Raw genomic sequence first — 18,562 nt, forward strand, 5'->3', positions numbered from 1 at the left:
TTAAAATTCTTACGGTAGTCTTGAGGTGTACGCTATATAGCGTACGCTACACGCTACTTATGTATAGCGTACGCTACAGCCCTGGTAGCGCAAGTAAAAGAATGAGTTTATAACTGAAGGGTTTCAAGCCAAATAAAAAATCTACCTTCTAGGAATTACAATCATTTTCCTTATATATACTAATGTATTATGAAAAGTAAAAGAATGAGTTTATTTATCTAAGAGAGATGGTCTTAAGTTTCTTTTTTGAGAAGGCAGGGAAGAAAGACTCTTTTACTACCAAGGGCTAAGACCTAATTGAACACCCCCCTAAAAAAAAAAAAAAAACCAACAACGGGGGCAAAGCCCTTAATGCAAAGGAAACAAAAAATCCCACATATTGGGCTTGAAACAAGCACTCACACCCTAGGATAGAAAAAAGAAGAAAGAAAAAGAAAAGGAAAAGAGCCTAAGCCTAGGGCTAGGGATGGAGAGCCCACACCCTGGGCCATGGAAGAAATTAAAGAAAAGAAAATCAAATGAAAAGTTAACTCACTAGCAAGAAAAATTCGAAAAGTAGCACCCAAGGGAGTCCTAGACAATCTTAAAATAAGTTCTTTCTAGCATTTTCTAATAATACAATAGGAGAGATATAAGAGTACACTAGCTAATAGACTTGTTAATGCAGAAATCCGGTAGTCCCTTCTAGATCGCCATATACGTGCAAAACCACACCAAAATGGGGACCCTGGATACCGCAGGGGACCCTCTAATGCTAAAGTTAGAACATGCACACTGGGTCTAATAGAACTTTTGTACGTGCCTTTCACCGTAGATAAGGCCCTTATTTATAGCATTTTGGTGCCAATTATGTAGATGGTAACTTCCCTACTTGGTAAGTGTGTATTATAGAAAGAATCTCCTCCCAGACACGTCATCCGTATCCTCCCGAGATCTTTGGCGAGGATCCCGAGGGGATCTTACCTCAACAACATCTCTAAGTGGTCAACCTCCGATGGGCTAGGGGTTGATGATCGAGTCCGACCTCACAAGCGAGGTGGTCGAAGTCCATGGTCGGTCTTCGATAACTAAGGTTGAGTCGAAGTCGGGCTGATCGGTGTCCTGCTGTGCTGTTCGAGTAGAATTGTTGATTGCGGTTGTGATCTTCGGTCGAGGTCAGGTCGGTATTCAAAGGTTGTCCGCGGGTTACAATGGCGAGACAGCCGAGGTTGAGGTCCCCTCCAGTGGTCAGGACTCGAGTTGTTCGTGGAGGTTGTGCTCGGAAGCATGGACCCAGCTCATCTCCATGCTTCGTGTTCTCTCACAGAGGGAGTGGGCTGACTTTCTCTTCTGTGCATTGTGTTCTTCTTCATACAGTTCATCTGGGCAACAAGGACCGAGCTCTCTGCCTCTTCTAAACTTTGTATTCTCGCTCATACAGGTTGTCTTACTTGGTTCATTTTCACCCATAACAAGACTCATTGTACATGAACAAGAGTCTAAAGTAGAAATCTCACACCTCCTTATTATAAACTTAAATAAGAGCATTAAAATATAGATAATATTTAATTTAGAGATGCCAACAAAAAGGATTTCCAGACTTCTATCTCCTAGCCTATGCATGTCAACCTCTAAGATAACTCCTTAGATGGCTCCTGAGGAGAGAGGAAAGAACATGAGCCCAATTCTTATATCATTTATTTTAACACATGATATTATCCACTAAGGTCAGGATATCTTTGATCATGGTTTTGAAGCACAAGAAGACTCGCTCTATTATGCGATGTGGGGATATCCTAGGCAGCAAAGAGCAAGCTTGTGGAATTGGCACCAATAAGTGCTTGAAAACAAAAATGACTAAAGATTTCAAAACATTAATGATATGGTCTAAGAACGGCTTTCTTTTAAAGAGAATTAGAATTGAAAATGTGGTTATAGTCTCCCTCCCAAATATGTCAAACAAGGGCCGAGAAATAAAACCTGCTCAGCATGTTAGGAACATGACACATGTAACCCTCGATAAGATTTCTAATAGATTGAAGAAGAGGGACAAATAGCTAAATGGGATTTAAGTGAAGCTTTTCCCAAATCCAAAGGATAAAGAGATGGTAAGTTGTGGCTTCTTTAGTTAAAAGAGAAAAGAAGAAAAAAGGAAGAAGAAGGAAAAAAAAAAAAAGAACGACGAATCCACACTCTGGAAATGTAACTAAGATGGTGGTATTGTAGCTCAATGGAAAGTTTCTATGAATATATGCCAATCTATAGGGGCATAATGAGTAACATATGCCTTTCTTTACATATAACCCTAATGTTAATAGCACTGTGACTATCATTAAGAGAGCCTTATGTTTCTTAGATATATCCAAAAATTACATAAATTAGATAAGTTTCCTCACCTTTGGAAAAGTGGAATTTTTATTTTTTTTCATCGGAAAATTAAGGGAGGCATTCCAACGAACTTCAATTGGGCTTATTGCAACCATCTTCTCCTTCTTTAGAAGTCCTTTATTAAAATTATTAGTTATGAAGTTGGTATATTTTTATGTCTTGTTTGGGGCTTAGAAAAACAAACAAAGAAAAGATTGGGAAATTTTTTTAAAACTTCTTCTATGAATTATTCTTAAAAAAACAGCCTGTTTAAGTGCTCGGAGAGTATTTGGGTGGAAAACATTTTCTCTAATTGTGAGTTCACCTTATGGTGGAAAACATTTTCCAGGAAAGCTTTTTTATAATAAAAATAAATAAATAAATAAACTCCTATAAAATCTTTCCAATCGTCCCCAAAATTTTTCAAGAAAGTTTTTGGATTAAAATAAGTGCGAAGGGGATAGTACAAGTAGTTTAAATCATTCATTGTTGTTTTGAGATTTCCAAAATGTGAGACAGATAATTGTGCCTATGTTCGTCGATATAGTACAAGTAACTTCATTCTCTTATGATTGAGTATTAATCAAATTATGGTTGTACATCTTAGTAAAAATATTGTTGTGTAAAAGCTTGTTTGGTTCATAAATTGAATAAGAAAAATTTAGGAGTCATCAATCATATTCTTCGAATGACTATATTGGGAGCAAAAAAGCAGGAAAGTGTACAAAACTCAAAACAGTTATGTTGAAAGAGCTTTTCACCACTTCAACGTGCAGAATTTCAATCCAGCTAGTACTTTATTGACTTCGGTTTGTATTTATTTGCTTCGGTTTTAGATCAGAAATCTCTTGATCACCATTTTTATGTATGGTCATTCTGGCGCCCTGGGGAGGTTGAGCATCAAAAGGCAATTGTGAGATTATTGTTTCTTGTCAATCACCACCCAGCTGTTGTCTGTCACTTGTATCTTCCACACCTGCAGCTGGTTGTGGATTAGAAATCTCTTGATTTACTATTCTCATCATTTTGTGTCCCCATCAACCTCTCGCTGCCGCTCTCTAAATGCCTTTCTTTGTTCAACTCTTCAGCACCCTCAATCCACTGAATTCCAAGATTCCTGGAGATCAATTCCATCACCTCAGCTTCTCATCAATCTGCTCACCCACTGGCAAATAATGGTAAGTACTCAATTCTGCAACATCCTCAACCGATCAAAGATCGGAGAGGTCTTCGTCATTTCCATCACCATTGGTTCTGATCACTGGACCCTCATTCCCACAAACAGGGTTGATGTTGTTTGGCAATTCGGCATTTTTGAGAGGTTGTGGATTAAAGAACTCTTGGAGATCATTTCCATTGCCTTGTCTTGTTAATACATTCTCTCCACAACCCTCTGGATTCCACGCATCATTCTCCTGTCCACCATCCTCGTGCAGTTCAAAATCCGAACTCTCCTCAAAGTCATTTTTGCTTTGGTGGTTGGTTTCTGCAAGATGGGAGAATCGTCATTTGAAGCAAGCACAACTTCCGTTCTGACTACTTCTAGATGAGTAGCAATACAAGCGTTATCAGCAGGAAAAGACTGAAATGCATCCTAATCATCATCATCATATTCTTCTCCTCCACCTTTTTCCATGCTACTAGTGTTGGGATGAGTTGTCACCGGTTCTAAAACATTATCTTGAGGCTCTTTGTCCATCTGCAATGGTGTCTTGATTGGAAATGGAGATGAACATGTGGATTTCACCTGAGTTGCATTCTCGCCCTGAGTAGCTTTAATCTCAGTTGATATCCTGAAAAGTACCATCCAAGAATGTTAAAATATTTTTTTCTCCCTAATCGGAATTAGATACAGTAGATATGTGCGGGATGAATCATGAGGTACATGGGTGCCCATGCATAGAGTGGATTATCACATGTTCCCAAACCACTGAAGCTTTTCTCATCCCAAAAATGAAAACAAATTGAGAAACTGGTCACATGCAAGCAAGGTGCCGCAACTTGTCGAACCATACGATCTTTCCCACCAACATACCATTTGTGTAGGCATCAATACTATGAAAATAGTAAGACCTACCATGAAGATCACTATGAACAAAAATCAGGTTGTCTGCATCAACTAGGCCATACCACAAATCAATGGACAACTGACAATTTGACTCGAAGTACATTTAAGGTGTGGCCGACCTAGTGAGCAGCATATCGGCTTGAATTTCCAGGAGCATAATCCTCATGGCAGGGCCTACCATTTTCATGTCGTACACAGGTGGCATGTTGGCAGAAAATATCGTATGGTACCACAAGTTGCGGTATCATTGACTGTGCATGATCAGTTCTCAAAGTGTAATTAACAACACCACTGAATTCAACAAGGCATCAGTAGAATATGGGTCATTGTCTCTAAATTATCATAATATACATAAACAAGCCAGTGGATGAAAACAAATGGATAATGCATGAGTAAAACCAAGATAATATTATGTTTAGATCGGCGAATTCATAATATATAAGATTTAATATCATATTCACTTCAAAAGCCAGGAGTACAAGATTTGCGCAAACAACAATGGCCCAAAAAGGTCTCATACTCATGAAAATTCATTGCAAGCAACTGAATCTGCCTAGATGATTGATAATTTGAAGAATAGTTTCCTTTAGTAACTTGAAAATAATTCTGCAGAGGCACTTTATTGATGAGAATGTATGTGGGAATTTGGTGAACTATGTATGCTGTGGTAAAAGAATATTAAGTCATTCGCAGAGGAGACCGAGATCCCTATTGATTCTAAAGAGGGAACAATCATGTTTAGAGCCTAGTTTGGAGATGTGGTGCCTATGGTTAGTCTACCCAAGCCATCGATCCGACGGCCCCCATCATGGATGGAACATATCCCCAAAATCTCCTAAATTGGAAGATCGTAGCCATCAAATTTTTGGTCTTTCCTCCATTAAATGTGGGTTTATTCATGAATTTCTTTTTAACCATGTATTTGCATGTCAACAACGGGAAGGTTTTAGAGTTGACCAATTGTGAGGATATTTTGTAAGACCAAATGGCTTGAATAAACCAAATGTGGGACCCGAATCTACAAAGTTCTAAAAGGGGATGTTTCCTATTTGGAAAGATTAGGGAACTTGACCTCAACATTTACAATTTCATCTCCTTGTGGATTTAGCTTCAAGAAAAGCTAGACTGGCAGTGTGATGGATGACACACAGGCACTTAGAAATTAGTCTAAAATTGAATATGTAAAATAAAAGTAATTTAAATTAAGCTGTACAAATTATAGGTCCCTGTTTAGATGTACCATGAACATGATTATTTTTTATCTGTGACTATCGGATTTGGCAGTAAAAAATGAAAAAATGTTCAATGGTCCTGTTTCAACAAACATGCATCCACAAACCAGAAGTTGGGATTGTTCAAGAAATCTTATTTGTGGACTGACTTGGCAGATTAGTCGGTTTAATTTGAGTAAAATGCATGTTGCGCATGGGTGACTGCCTATCAAAGTGTCCTACACTGCCTGAGCATCAAATAACTCCCCTTCGGGTTTTTTTTTTTTTTTTTTTGTGGTCAAATAGACACTCTTATACCCACACACACCACATGGGTTCTCAAACCCATAACCTCAGGTTGAAACACTGTCTACCACCAAGCCATGAGTGGAGAACCATAGGGAGCATTTGGCACAAGGTATTAGATGGGATTAGGTGGGATAGAATTGCATTTGGTCCCATACAATTCCATCCAGCATTTGGAAAGGATAGGAAAGATTGGGATTAGGTGGGATGAAATTGCATTTAGTCCCATAGAATTGTATTTGGTCCTATGCAGGATTTCCATGAATTTTGAAATCCACTACACATGTGGGCCCTACATTGATGCATGCGTTTATCCATGCCATCCATCCATATACATCATTTACATGTGACATTCTGGTTATACATGTGTACAATTGAACGACACCCATTGTGAATTTGGTCCGTTGATTACAATTCAATGGTCCACGAAACATGATTTTGCTTAATCCGGTGTTTTCCCCTAGCAAAATTTTTATCCCAAATATGGTATTGGGTGGCTACAATACTATGATATTTCCTGACATGCAATTATTGTGCAATAATAATGTTAATCCCATCTAATATAATTCAATACCATTCAATTCCACTGACCAAGCATGCCCATAACATCTTCCTGACATTCACTTGCATGTGACATTGTGTTCAGGAAAACCAGAAGTCTCAAGCATTTACCAGCAATAACAACCGATACCCTGGTCTGAAATCAATGCGATAAGACAACTTTTTTAGAAGCACATGATGAAAACCAACTTGCTTATATGCCATAAATTCAGATGGGAAGTACCTCCAAGATATTGTGAATTAGGGAGAAAATATCTCCAAGGAGACCTGCAGCAGAAAACAAAATGAAAGAATTATTTCTCACATCTGCACTTTCACCACAACTTGTGGCACCGTACCATCTTTGGCACAAACACACCACTTGTGTGGCATCAACACTGTGAATGCAATAGGACCCACCAGGAAGATCACTTGAAAGTTGGAACAAAAATCTGTCCTTTTCATGCATCAGATGGACATACCACTGTAATCAATCGAAAACAGATAGTCTGACTCGACATTAAGGTGTGGTCAATAAAGTGAGTGAATCAGCCTGGGTTTTCTAGAAGCATAATCCTCGTGGTGGGGCCTATCATTTTGATGTCCTACACAAGTGGCATTTTGGAAGGAAAGATCATACAGTACCCCACCAGTTGTGGTATATTTGCCTGCACGCAATCAGTTCTCAAAACAAATTATACAAGTGCATCATTCCTGAGCTAGTCTACACCAATCCGACATAGAAGTGTAATGAAGATGACCACTGAATTCAACAAGACATCAATAGATTATGGGGCACAGATTCTTTATTGTCATAATGCAGATAAAAAAAGCAGTTGATGGAAACATTTACAAAATGGATAATGCAAGACTAAACCAAGTTCATAGTATGTTTAGATCAGTAAATTCATGACATATAATATTAAGTACGATATTTTCTTCAACAAACAGGAATCGAAAATTTGCACAAAACATAATGGCCAAAAAGGTGCCATACTCATCTGAAAACTCATTGCATGCAACTGAATCAGCCTGGATGATAGATAATTTGAAGAATAGTTTTGTTTAGAAATTATTACTTTGAAATCATTTTGCATGTGCACTTTATTGTTAAGAATGTAAGTGGGAATTTGGTGAACTACATATGATGTAGAAACAGTATACTTTTTCATATCAAATAAACTTTTCGTTGACACATTGGTAATTTATAGAAATATAATATAGAGGAGGCCGAGTTAGTTCCCTATTCATTCCAAACAGGGAACTTTCCTGTGCGGAGCTTAGTTTGCAGATGTGGGCTGGCACCCACGGTTGCTCTACTCTAGCCCCCAACGAGGTTTGGGCGAATGGTCTTCACCGTAGGTTTGCTCCCTATAGGTGAGGGTTCGATTTCCCTCCTTGGCTTTACCCAATACACGTGGTTGTGGGTGATTGCGTGTATCCGCAGGGATTAGTCTCACTTCAAAAAGAGTTGGGGACACCCTGTGTCTTTAAAAAAAAAAAAAAAAAAAATGTCTAGGATATACCAATCATGGCCCCAACTATACAAACTAAGCTCCAAATGGGAAAGTTCCATATAATCGTGGACTTAGCTTCAAGAAAAAATTGACACTCTGGCAGAGTGGTAGATGATGCATAGACAGTTAGAAATTAGTTAAAAATTGCATACATGTAAATCAAATTAAGCTGGCCAAATTATGGGTTCCCGTTTAGATGCTTCCAATGGTAAATTCATAACATCTTTCTGACATTCACTTGCGTGTGACAGTGTGTGCAGGAGAACTACAAGTCTCAAGCATTCACCAGCAATAACAACTGATTCCTTGGTCATGGTTTTCCGAAATCAAGAGGATAAGATGAAATGTAGTCTCGTTGTTACGTGGTTTGCATCCCTTCTTACTTGCTACTGTCACTACAACAAAAACTGCCCTTAGCTTCAGTTCAAAACTGTAACTAAAAAGCATAAAAAGTGAGCCTAAAGCCTTTAGCCTCATTTTTGCCTCAATTATCCTAACCGAGGTCGGAACCTCCATGGCTAAAGGCTTTAGCCTTGGTTTTAGCAACCGAGGCTAAAAAAGCTTTTATAATCTCGGTTCTTCAAGTGAAGCTAAAAGTTCCAACTAAGACTAAATCCAAATTTTAGCCTTGGTTGCCTCCAACCGAAGCTAAATCTATTTTTAACCTTAGTTTTCTACAACCGAGGCTAAAGCCTTTAGCCACGGGAGTTGCAGCCTCAGTTTGGGTAACTGAGGCAAAACCAAAGCTAAAGATGGATTTAGCCTCTTTTAGCATCAACCGAGGTCAAATTCGGCTTTTAACCTCATTTCTCAATAACCGAGGCTAAATCTAGTTTTTCACCTCAGTTAATGTCAACTAATACTAAATCCATCTTTAGCCTTGGTTTCTATCAACCGAAGCTAACAATATCATAATCAACCAATGACTGAACCTATGCATGTTTCACCCATTTAACATTCATCAAGACAAAACAATCAGCACAATACCAAAAAAACAATTAATGGTCTATTTAATGTTTTCAAAACAAACTACAAATGCACATGAACTGCCACATAGCCTTCCACACAGCCAACAATTTTGTGTTGGTAGAAACGGATTCTGATTTTTCACTGTCTTGAATGCGTACATCCCATATTAGATCACAGATATCCTGCACAGTCATTTTCTCAGAGACCCCATCAATTGCAGCCACCAGGTACCTATCATTGCTAGTTAGAGGCTGTCAATCCGTCACCTATGGTACAGATATAACACCATAACTGCCAACAAAAAAAAAAACACCCTTAAAACTCTAATAGGAATTCAAAATCAGAAATCTAAAGATAATGCTAAAAGTAAAAACTAGTACTGATACAACAATAGCAGCCCAATAACTAGCATTAATGTGAAGAGGTTAGGTGTAAGTGTGAGGTATTAATGGGAATATTGTTGGCAAGTTACTAGAAAGTCATTTTCAAACCGAAGCATGTCCTCAACATCAGTAACTTGCCAACACTATTCCTCTTGGCCTTCCTAAACGACTTTTAGGACAGGGGTCTATTATCTAAAGCGTTAGGGGCCATCTTCATTGCTCTCCTTCCGAAAATCTAGGGGGCTGAAACTTTTCAAAACTTCAGACCGATCAGCCTTATTGGCGGCCCATACAAAATCCTTGCCAAAGACTTGGCCACTCGTCTCCAGGGGATTCTAGATAAAATCATCTCTCACCACCAGAGCGCGTTCATACCAGGAAGACAAATTATTGACAGCACTCTCATTGCCTCCGAATGTTTGCGCTCCAGCCACAAGTCCAGATTCGAAGGAATAATATGTAAACTCGATCTTGAGAAGGCCTACGATCACGTAGATTGGAATTTCCTCCTATACATGATGAAGAGAATGGGGTTTGGGCGCAAATGATTAGCTTGGATCAAGGTATGTGTTGGATCAGCGATGTTTTCTATTCTGATCAACGGTTCTCCCAAAGGATTCTTTAGAAGCTCTAGAGGATTGTGGCAGGGAGATCCCCTATCCCCCTTCTTATTTCTTATAGTGGCCGAGGCTTTCTCCCACATGTTGAGTAAAGGTCAGACAGAAGGCATCATCGGGGGTTTTCAGATTAAAGACACGGACCGGCCCATATCCCACATTCAATATGCTAACGATACGCTCCTTTTTAGTGATGCCGATTTGGACAAAGTGAGCAACCTTCGTACTTCTGTCCGTTGCTTTGAAGCGGTATCAGGCCTTAAAGTAAACCTGAAAAAATCTACGCTGTTTGGAATTAACATCAGCGATGCCGAGACTCAAAGCTTAGTTGTTGTCTTCGGTTGTGAATCGGGCTCTCTTCCCACCTCATTCGTCGGGCTTCCCCTCTGTGTTGGCAAGCCCCCTATGGCGATGTGGGACAAAGTCATTGACCGGTTTGAATCTTATCTTGCTAGATGGAAATGTCAGTACCCATCGCTTGGTGGTCGGCTCACTTTGATCAAAGCAGCTCTATCTAACCTTCCCTTATACGTTATGTCCTTATTCAAATGTCCGGCGAAGATCATTTCCATCCTCGAAAGGCTTAGACGGGATTTTCTTTGGCATGGCTGTGAGGAAAGGAAGAAATTTCACCTAGTGGGCTGGAAAGAAGTCTGTCAACACTTTCAAGATGGAGGCACTAGCGTTAGGGATATGAAAGCCATGAATCGGGCTCTTCTCGGCAAGTGGTGGTGGAGGCTTGGATGCGAAAATGGGGCCCTTTGGAATAGGGTGATCAAATGCAAATACGGGCAGTCGTCTGAAGGTTGGTGGACCACTTGCGTTTCGCCCTGCAATATGTCTGCAGTTTGGCAGGGTGTTCTTCTTTCTCAGGCGGAGGTGCAAAGACACATAGGATTTTCTATTGGAAAAGGTGATAAAGTTCGGTTTTGGGAGGATATTTGGGTGGGGTCCAAGGCTCTTAAACAGACTTTTCCAGCCATCTATCGTCTGGCCCCTAATCCTCTCCTTACTGTGGCGGATTGCGATTCCGTTCTTGGCAATTTTGTTGCCTGGCTCCCGCCTTGCAGGAGGAACCTATACGATTGGGAAGTGGAAGAATATGTGGCTCTTCTTCAGCAACTAGACACTTGTCGTCCTGATCCTCAGCAGCAAGATAGAATCACATGAAATTTAGACAAAAAGGGCCAGTTTTCTGTGAAGTCTTTGTACTGCTGTTTCAGCAGGAAATTAGACAGGCCAGTTTTCTGTGAAGTCTTTGTACTGCTGTTTCAGCAGGAAATTAGACAGATCTGAGGAAGTTTTTACAGCTAAAATCTGGAATTATAAAGTCCCTCCGAAAATAGCTGTTTTTGGGTGGTTAGTTGCCAAGAGGAAAGTCCTTACAATAGACAATCTGAGGAAAAGGGGCATGATTTTCACCAGCATATGCATCTGCAGTATGTCAAATGAAGAGTCGACGGATCAACTCTTCATTCACTGCCCTTTCTTTCAGCATGTTTGGTCTACCATTCTGTCCTCTTTTTCTGTTTCTTGGACGGCTCTTAGGTCTACGAATCGCGTGCTTGTGGCTTGGCATGGTGTCCCCCTCAGCAAAGACAGATCTCGGGTTTGGAGAATGGCTTTATTGGCTGCTTGGTGGACCATCTGGGAAGAGAGAAACAATCGCTGCTTCAGAGATACTCCCCACTCAGTGGAGTGGGTGACCAAGAGAATTCATCAGTTCGTCATAGAATGGGCCTGCAATTCAGTCAATCTTAGCAGGACTCCTTTTGCCCCCGATCATCTTTTTGGTGGGTAGTCTCTGTTTTTTGTGTTTTGCTTCTTGGTTTTATTTTGTTTGCTGCTTTTTCTGTTTTCTTTTCCCTTTTTTTGGGTTGTATCTGGGAGATCAGTTCGCTATCTCAGCAGACTGTTTCTCCTTCTTCAGTTCTCTCCTTTTAATGAATTTAAGTCGCCTTTCAAAAAAAAACATCAGATTCCTCAAACCGAAGCAGTCTTTCAATTTATGGGGCCATTGTTCCATGAACCAAACTGTCTCAAACTCCACCTATGTCTGAAAGATCTTGTTGTGAGACTAAGGAACCTTTTAGATGCACTACCCAACAAAAGTTGTTTCACCGCAGATTGCTTCTTAACAAACTCTGGTTGCTTGGTTTACTAAAATGCAGTGACCAGAGAGATTTTGATCATTCTTCAGTAATTAAGGGTGTGTTTGGAGGAACAAAGTATCATGAAATTTCAACATATTTTGCACTGAATTAGATGATTAATCATGAATTTTCATGATATTTGGAGCAACCAAAAGTAGCCTGAACTAAATTTCTACTGTCTTGCTTATTGTTTTTCTGAACTTACAGTTGTTGTGCTCTTTTCCATCTTGGGTACAAGCGCAGAATCTATATAGGAAGGAACATGTAGAACTATAAGCATGGAAGTAGAGATACTGCACAGGAGCATATACATGGAAGAGATATCATGCAATGCTCAGCCCAAGAGTTTCTACAGTAACATGGGTTTTCAGTTTGTAAAACTAGAACCCTTGGTTCAGTGATTACATCTATATGATGGGCTCCAACATGCATGGACCATGCAATGATCTAAGCCATCTATATGATGGGCTCCATCATGGATGAATCATACACCAAAATATCCTAGGTTTGGATATCTTATCCATTCAATTCACAGACAGTAAACAGACGGTTAAGAGACAGTTAAGAGTTAAAGATCAATAGTGATTGACTTGGTAGCTGGGATCTTCCAATCTCAGGGACTTCTGGTGTGTGGTCCATCCTTGGTGAGGCACATTGCACCATCTGTTTCGATCACTGGGAACCTGGCTTCAGCCAAATCTCAAGTTGACCAGCAAGTTTTTGGATAGTGTCACTTCAATCATTGATGCAAAAAAAAAAAAAAAAGCCTATAAAACAGGACATGTAACTAGACTTTCTTTTTTTTTTTGGGTAGAACCCAAGGTGTTTCAAATAAGAATCCAACATGAACAATTATAAGAAGATCTATTGTTGAGCATTCAGAATCCTCATGTTCAAGAATGAGTTCTACGTACTTTGCTTTTGTGGTGGTGTATTGTATTAGTGACCTGGGTCAGCATGCTTTCCATTAGGAAATGATAATCTCAAGAGAAGGGAGAAAATATTCCTATGAATTCTCAATTTGGAATACCTGGGTATGGATAACAATCTCTCCACAGACAGCATACTCACATTTTAGAACCTGATGAAAGAAAAAGCAAAAAAGCATCAAAAGGAAGACAATTACCCAAAAACCACAACAGAAGCACATAAAACAAGAGATTCAGTACAGGTTAGAAATCCAACACTTTCCCAAAAAAAAAAAAAAGAAACCATACTATAGATCAAGGGCTCATTTGGACACACTTGGCAAAGGGTGTTTCTACACTGCATTTGTTTGTCAGATTTGTTTGATTGAGTGGGGTTTTTAGCCCCTATTTTGCTGAGCAAGGGACAAGACCAGTTCACAAAAGTATATTCAAACACATCACAAACTTTGGCAGCAAACAACACAGGTATAAAACTTCCCTTCTAGACCGTGCCCAAACGGTACTGATAACTAAAGCCCACACCTTGGTTTATACCAAAAAATAAAATATAAATATAAATATCTAAGCCATTAATGTGGCTATTCCCATCATGTGATGGTTCATACTCGAATATCTACTCTATCAGATTCCATAGCAATCCATTTGATAGCCACCACTTAAATGGTTAGGATAGTCCAATCAATGTGATCAATAAGCCATGCTCATTCCATAGCCTTTACTCCATGCCTTTTAAAGATCCTATGCTTTCATCTCTTTCCTTATATGGAAGGAAACACCACGCGTTTTGTTGAGTGGGGCCACTTTTGTTTTGTTAGCTTTTTCCAATTGATAATGCAAACAAGCTTATCATCTCTAAACAATTATTCTTCTTGTCTATCTAGATACATTGGTGAGTTTATCCTCATTTGCTATTTTAAAAATGGATGCCTCTATGTGTGTGTAGACCACCACCACAATCACCAAAACTAACAACAATAACAATATTTGTAGGGAAAGAAAATTCTTTGCACTTGTTTTTTTTTTTTTTTTTTTTTTTGTTGAAGAAAAGTAATGGAAAATACTATTCTTTATAGGTGAGAGTATCTGGTTTATAATCTCATAAGTGGATGTCTGAAACACCCTTTTCTCAGCATTTGACTGAAAATAATATATATATATATATATATATATATATATATATATATATATATATATATATATATATATATATATATTGGCTCCCTTCTTAAGACAGAAATGGCAAAAGCTGGCGCTTCGCTTCTTTAAGTGCAAACATATTGCTGATATAAATTAAATGCTTTCCTTAGTCGACTGTCAATCTGAACAAGCACTTGATTCTGTCTTCTTTTTAAAGTGCTGGGAAATATGTGCCCCAACTTTAAGTGCTCACCATGCGCACAGTTCATACTCATTGATACGGGTGGCTGGGCAGCCCAACCTTGTAGGGTGGCTGGCTGAGAATGGGTTTGAATTTCATGCTAGATGATGAAAGGTTGGACTCTGTTAGGAAAATTCTTCCTGATATGAATTTTTTTCTTCTTTATTTTGTCTCTAAGACTTAGGATCTGATTAGAGATTTAATTCCTTCTCTTCTCTATATATTCATCACAATATAAAAAGATCTATTCATACAAAGAAAAGTCATTCAATCTTTTGTAAATTTATTTTTCTCATTCATTAAAAATTTTCTGACTACGGTTGGGCTAATGATGATTGCTCCACCCTAAGCATGAACCATTTGGGGGGCACTGGCTTAGCCCCTGTTCTCTATACTTGGGTTGTGACCTGGGCTTGGTCTAGCCCTAGTTGGATTGAAAGGTCATGGCCCTGCCCTATAAGGCTAGCATTATAAGGAAAATAGTCCAAATATTAAATGTGTGTGACAGCTTAATCTAGGAAATTTTTTGGGAGAATACTGTTCATCCAGGACAAGTTCATCATATAAAATGTTTTGATCATCAAAACATGACCATAGATCCAAGAGCTCCTTTAAATTACACATCCACATTGAATGGGAACCACTTATGTCTCTAAAACATCCTTTTAAAAAAATGGTGGGCCAGTTGATGATTGGACTGGGCCAGCGCCACATTTAGTGCCCAAGTCCTGGCCCTGCACACCGAGTCGTCCAGGCCGGGTCAGGCCAACTGGCCTAGAAGCCAACCACCATTTTTATCACTCTATCACAAATTCCAATATACTACATATAAATGCGGTAGTGCATGTTTAGCTTAATTCAAGTACCCGAAACTCGGTGCTTGTATGGAGGAAGCAAAACAAAACAAAACAAAACAAAACAAAAAAAAAAAAAAAACCATTGCATGCATCATAATCTAAGTCTTGTCCCAACTAATGGAGTGCATCTATGCATTGCTCAAGGACACTGGACTTGTTCCTTGTTTGATATGAAGCTTTGGATATGAGCATGCATCATAATCTAAGTCTTGTGCCAGCTAATCAGAATTTAAGCATGCATGAGTTGGGTTTATTAGTTGTGATTTCTTTTGGATGATTGCTAACAATTTCTTGCACCGATACAAAATTTCTAGCATCAAAGGCCCCAACTACAAATGCAAATTGTTCTAGATATATGAGGAAATTAGCAGTGGATCATCTCAACACAGTTTGAACATTGCTCATTTGCAAAAGGGATGTGGGATGATTTTTTCAATGTGTTTGGAGTTTCATGGGCATTACCGAAATTCGTTGATAGTTTTCTTTTGATGTGGCGTGATGGGAGTATAGGGAATATTGGGAGAAAAGTCTGGTGATTAATTTTGTATAGGTTCTGTGGTTAGAAAGGAACGACCGATGTTTCAAAAATCATAAGGCCTTTCAGATTTGTAAGCTGGTAATGTTTCGCCATTGGATTCAGTGACATTTAATAGTTAATTGATTGTCTCTCACTGCAGGTATTGTAAATGTCACGGGACCGACATGCTCAGACACTATCCAATTATCCAAATTCCAAAGTGCTTCGGCACCAAGTTGAGAGCATGAAAATTGTGGAATAGGTCAAGTTCAACTTAATAAACTAACTATAATATTTACAAATCCAATAAAAAAGCTCATAATCTTATATATATATATATATATATATATATATATATAGAGAGAGAGAGAGAGAGAGAGAGAGAGAGAGAGATATATAGATATAAAAAAACCTAGCAATGAATTTGAAGTCAGGAAATTAAATTCCCAATTCCTCCTAGAAACTTGGGAAGGAGAGCCACACAGATAATTCAAAATACACGACACAAGAGACCTCAACATCTGGTCCACTATTTCTACAATCAAACTAAAATAAAAATCACTAAAACCTCATCATAGCTCAAATTCAAGAGATCTGATACAGATCCAAATCACACGATGCAGTACAGATTCTATTATGAAATGAGTTCTTGGTTTTTACCTGTCAAGGCACCACTCGTGACAACAGCCCTAGCTAGGGTTCCATCACTCAGACAAACATTCACCTGAAGGAATAAACAGGCAGAGAGAAACATCCATCGCATATAAGAACAAGAAACCGAAATTTCTTCATCAGAAGAGAGAATCACACTATCTGAATCGATGCCTGATTACGATCTGATCCAATCACGTATAAAAGACGACAGATAGGAAGATGAAAATGAGAAATAGACGGGAGAGATCAAATCCAGGCATGTAATAGAAATCGAAAACCTAGACACGAGAATAGCAAATCGTTGGTTGAAAGAAACAGAAAAAATCACCTCAATGTTTCGATTTCCACGGCTATCGAAGATATGCCTAGCCATAATGACCTTTATCGCCGCCATTTGCTCTCTCGAATGGCCTTGATCGTCGCCATTTCCTCTCTCTCGCTCTCTCTTTGCTGCAGATGAATGAGGGTATTATGGCCGCCGGTAAGTCATCTACCAAGGAAGCGGACGTGGATTTCCTGCGCAAGTATTATGGGTGGGGCCCACCTCAATGTATGTGAGAAATCCATTCCGTCCATTCGTTTTTAGAGCTCATTTTATGATATAGTACGTGAAATTAGGTGGATACAAACCCAAGTTGGTCACACGAGATTGAAAATCGGGGAAAGAAATTCCTACCGTTGAAACCCTCCTGCACCCCACCTTGATGTTTATATGCTATCCAAACCGTTTATAAGGTCATTCCGAATAGGATGAAGTGAAAAAACCAAAAATGTGGTCTAACGCAAAACTTTTATGGACATAAGAATACTTCAACGGTTCTCACTTAATTACTACTGTTTCATCTCATGTGGCCCATTTAATTGTTGGATACAACTAATTTTTTTTCAAACATCCGGAAACGAGTTCATAAAACGGATGTACGGGATGAATTTCTCATAAACATCTAGGTGCGGCCCACCTCGCATCCTTGCGCAGGAACTTCCGGCTAAGGTTTTGCAGGGAATGAGAAATTTACCACTGTAATCGCCACCTTTTATCCGGCAGTTTATCAAAAAAATAAAACTTAAAACTTACAAACTTAGACCTTGCACGCACGGACGCCAAATTTGAGGACGAAAATACCCCTCCTTTTCACTACCATTCTCTTTATTCTCTTCCTCTCCCTTTTAACGGAAAACCGGGCGCTTATTTCGAAACATATGCCTTTCATTCCATTGCAACGAAAAACCAACGCATGCACCTTTTTCTTACCATTTTCCTTACTAAAATTTGAACTTTATCATCCACATATTATTATTCTACATTTTGCTATTTTTCATCTTGGTTAGGGTCACGTGGAATCCTCCAAACCGGTTGCATTCGCAATCTTTGAAAAGGTTTAAATTATTCCCTCACTCCAAAGCACCCTTCCTCAACTTGCATTTGACCGGTATTACGGTTGCTGGAGGTACAGATATTTAAAAAAACCCTAGTGTTGTTTATAGTTACTTTCATTTACAGTATTGAACGATAATTAACTGACTACCTATGGAAATTCAGCTAGTAATTCACCAAGGGTGCTTGGTCAAACTTAGCCATTGCACGCTTGAATTTGAAGAAGAACTCACGGAAATTGAGATGAGCCCAAGTCGACAACAATTGATCGACTACTCGTTCAATTTCATGTGAAGTTTGGTTAACTCCATGTTAGGATCAGTGAATTTCGTGTCATGCTCTTACCATTTCATTTGTTTGGCTTAGTCAATTTTATGCACTGATCGTTCAAATTCATATGAAACTCGTTCTATTCCATTTGAACCTCACTCAATTACATGCTAGGGCTCACTCAATTTCATGCTAGGCTCGCTCAATTTAATGTTTGCCCAGCTCAATTTCATGCTAGGCTCGCTCAATTTAACGTTTGCCCAGCTCAATTTCATGCCAGGCTCGATCAATTTAATGTTTGCATCGATAAATTTCATGTTTGCCTCGATGAATTTCATTTGTCTCACTCAATTTCATGTTTGCGTTGCTCAATTTCTTATGTCACGCTCAATTTTCAGTTTGTCATGCTCAATTTCAGCTTTCGTCGCTCAATTTTCAGTTTGCCTTGCTCAATTTCTAGTTTGCCTCGCTC

At 39.0% G+C, this 18,562-nt stretch overlaps 1 protein-coding gene across 3 annotated transcripts; it reads right to left on the minus strand.

Annotated features, from left to right (window-relative positions):
* Positions 1-3,371: 3,371 nt before the first annotated feature.
* LOC131231532 (uncharacterized) lies at positions 3,372-17,023 on the minus strand. 3 transcript variants are annotated; one of them, XR_009164415.1, is made up of 6 exons: positions 16,774-17,023; positions 16,452-16,515; positions 13,141-13,191; positions 6,716-6,759; positions 6,506-6,628; positions 3,372-4,139 (listed from the first exon to the last, which is right to left on the minus strand). XR_009164415.1 is itself a non-coding variant. In XM_058227751.1 (5 exons), the coding sequence occupies exons 1-4, from the start codon at positions 16,837-16,839 to the stop codon at positions 6,509-6,511; spliced, it is 294 nt and encodes a 97-aa protein (XP_058083734.1). In that variant the 5' UTR covers positions 16,840-17,023; the 3' UTR covers positions 3,372-4,139; positions 6,506-6,508. The 3 variants fall into 3 exon arrangements, 2 of the variants coding, with proteins under 2 accessions (XP_058083734.1, XP_058083733.1); XM_058227751.1 differs by lacking the exon at positions 13,141-13,191; XM_058227750.1 differs by lacking the exons at positions 3,372-4,139; positions 13,141-13,191; positions 16,452-16,515; positions 16,774-17,023 and adding an exon at positions 8,275-9,259 and having other exon boundaries at positions 6,212-6,628.
* Positions 17,024-18,562: the final 1,539 nt, after the last annotated feature.

The sequence above is a fragment of the Magnolia sinica genome, chromosome 17, assembly GCF_029962835.1.
Source record: "Magnolia sinica isolate HGM2019 chromosome 17, MsV1, whole genome shotgun sequence".
NCBI classification, from domain to species: Eukaryota; Viridiplantae; Streptophyta; class Magnoliopsida; order Magnoliales; family Magnoliaceae; genus Magnolia; species Magnolia sinica.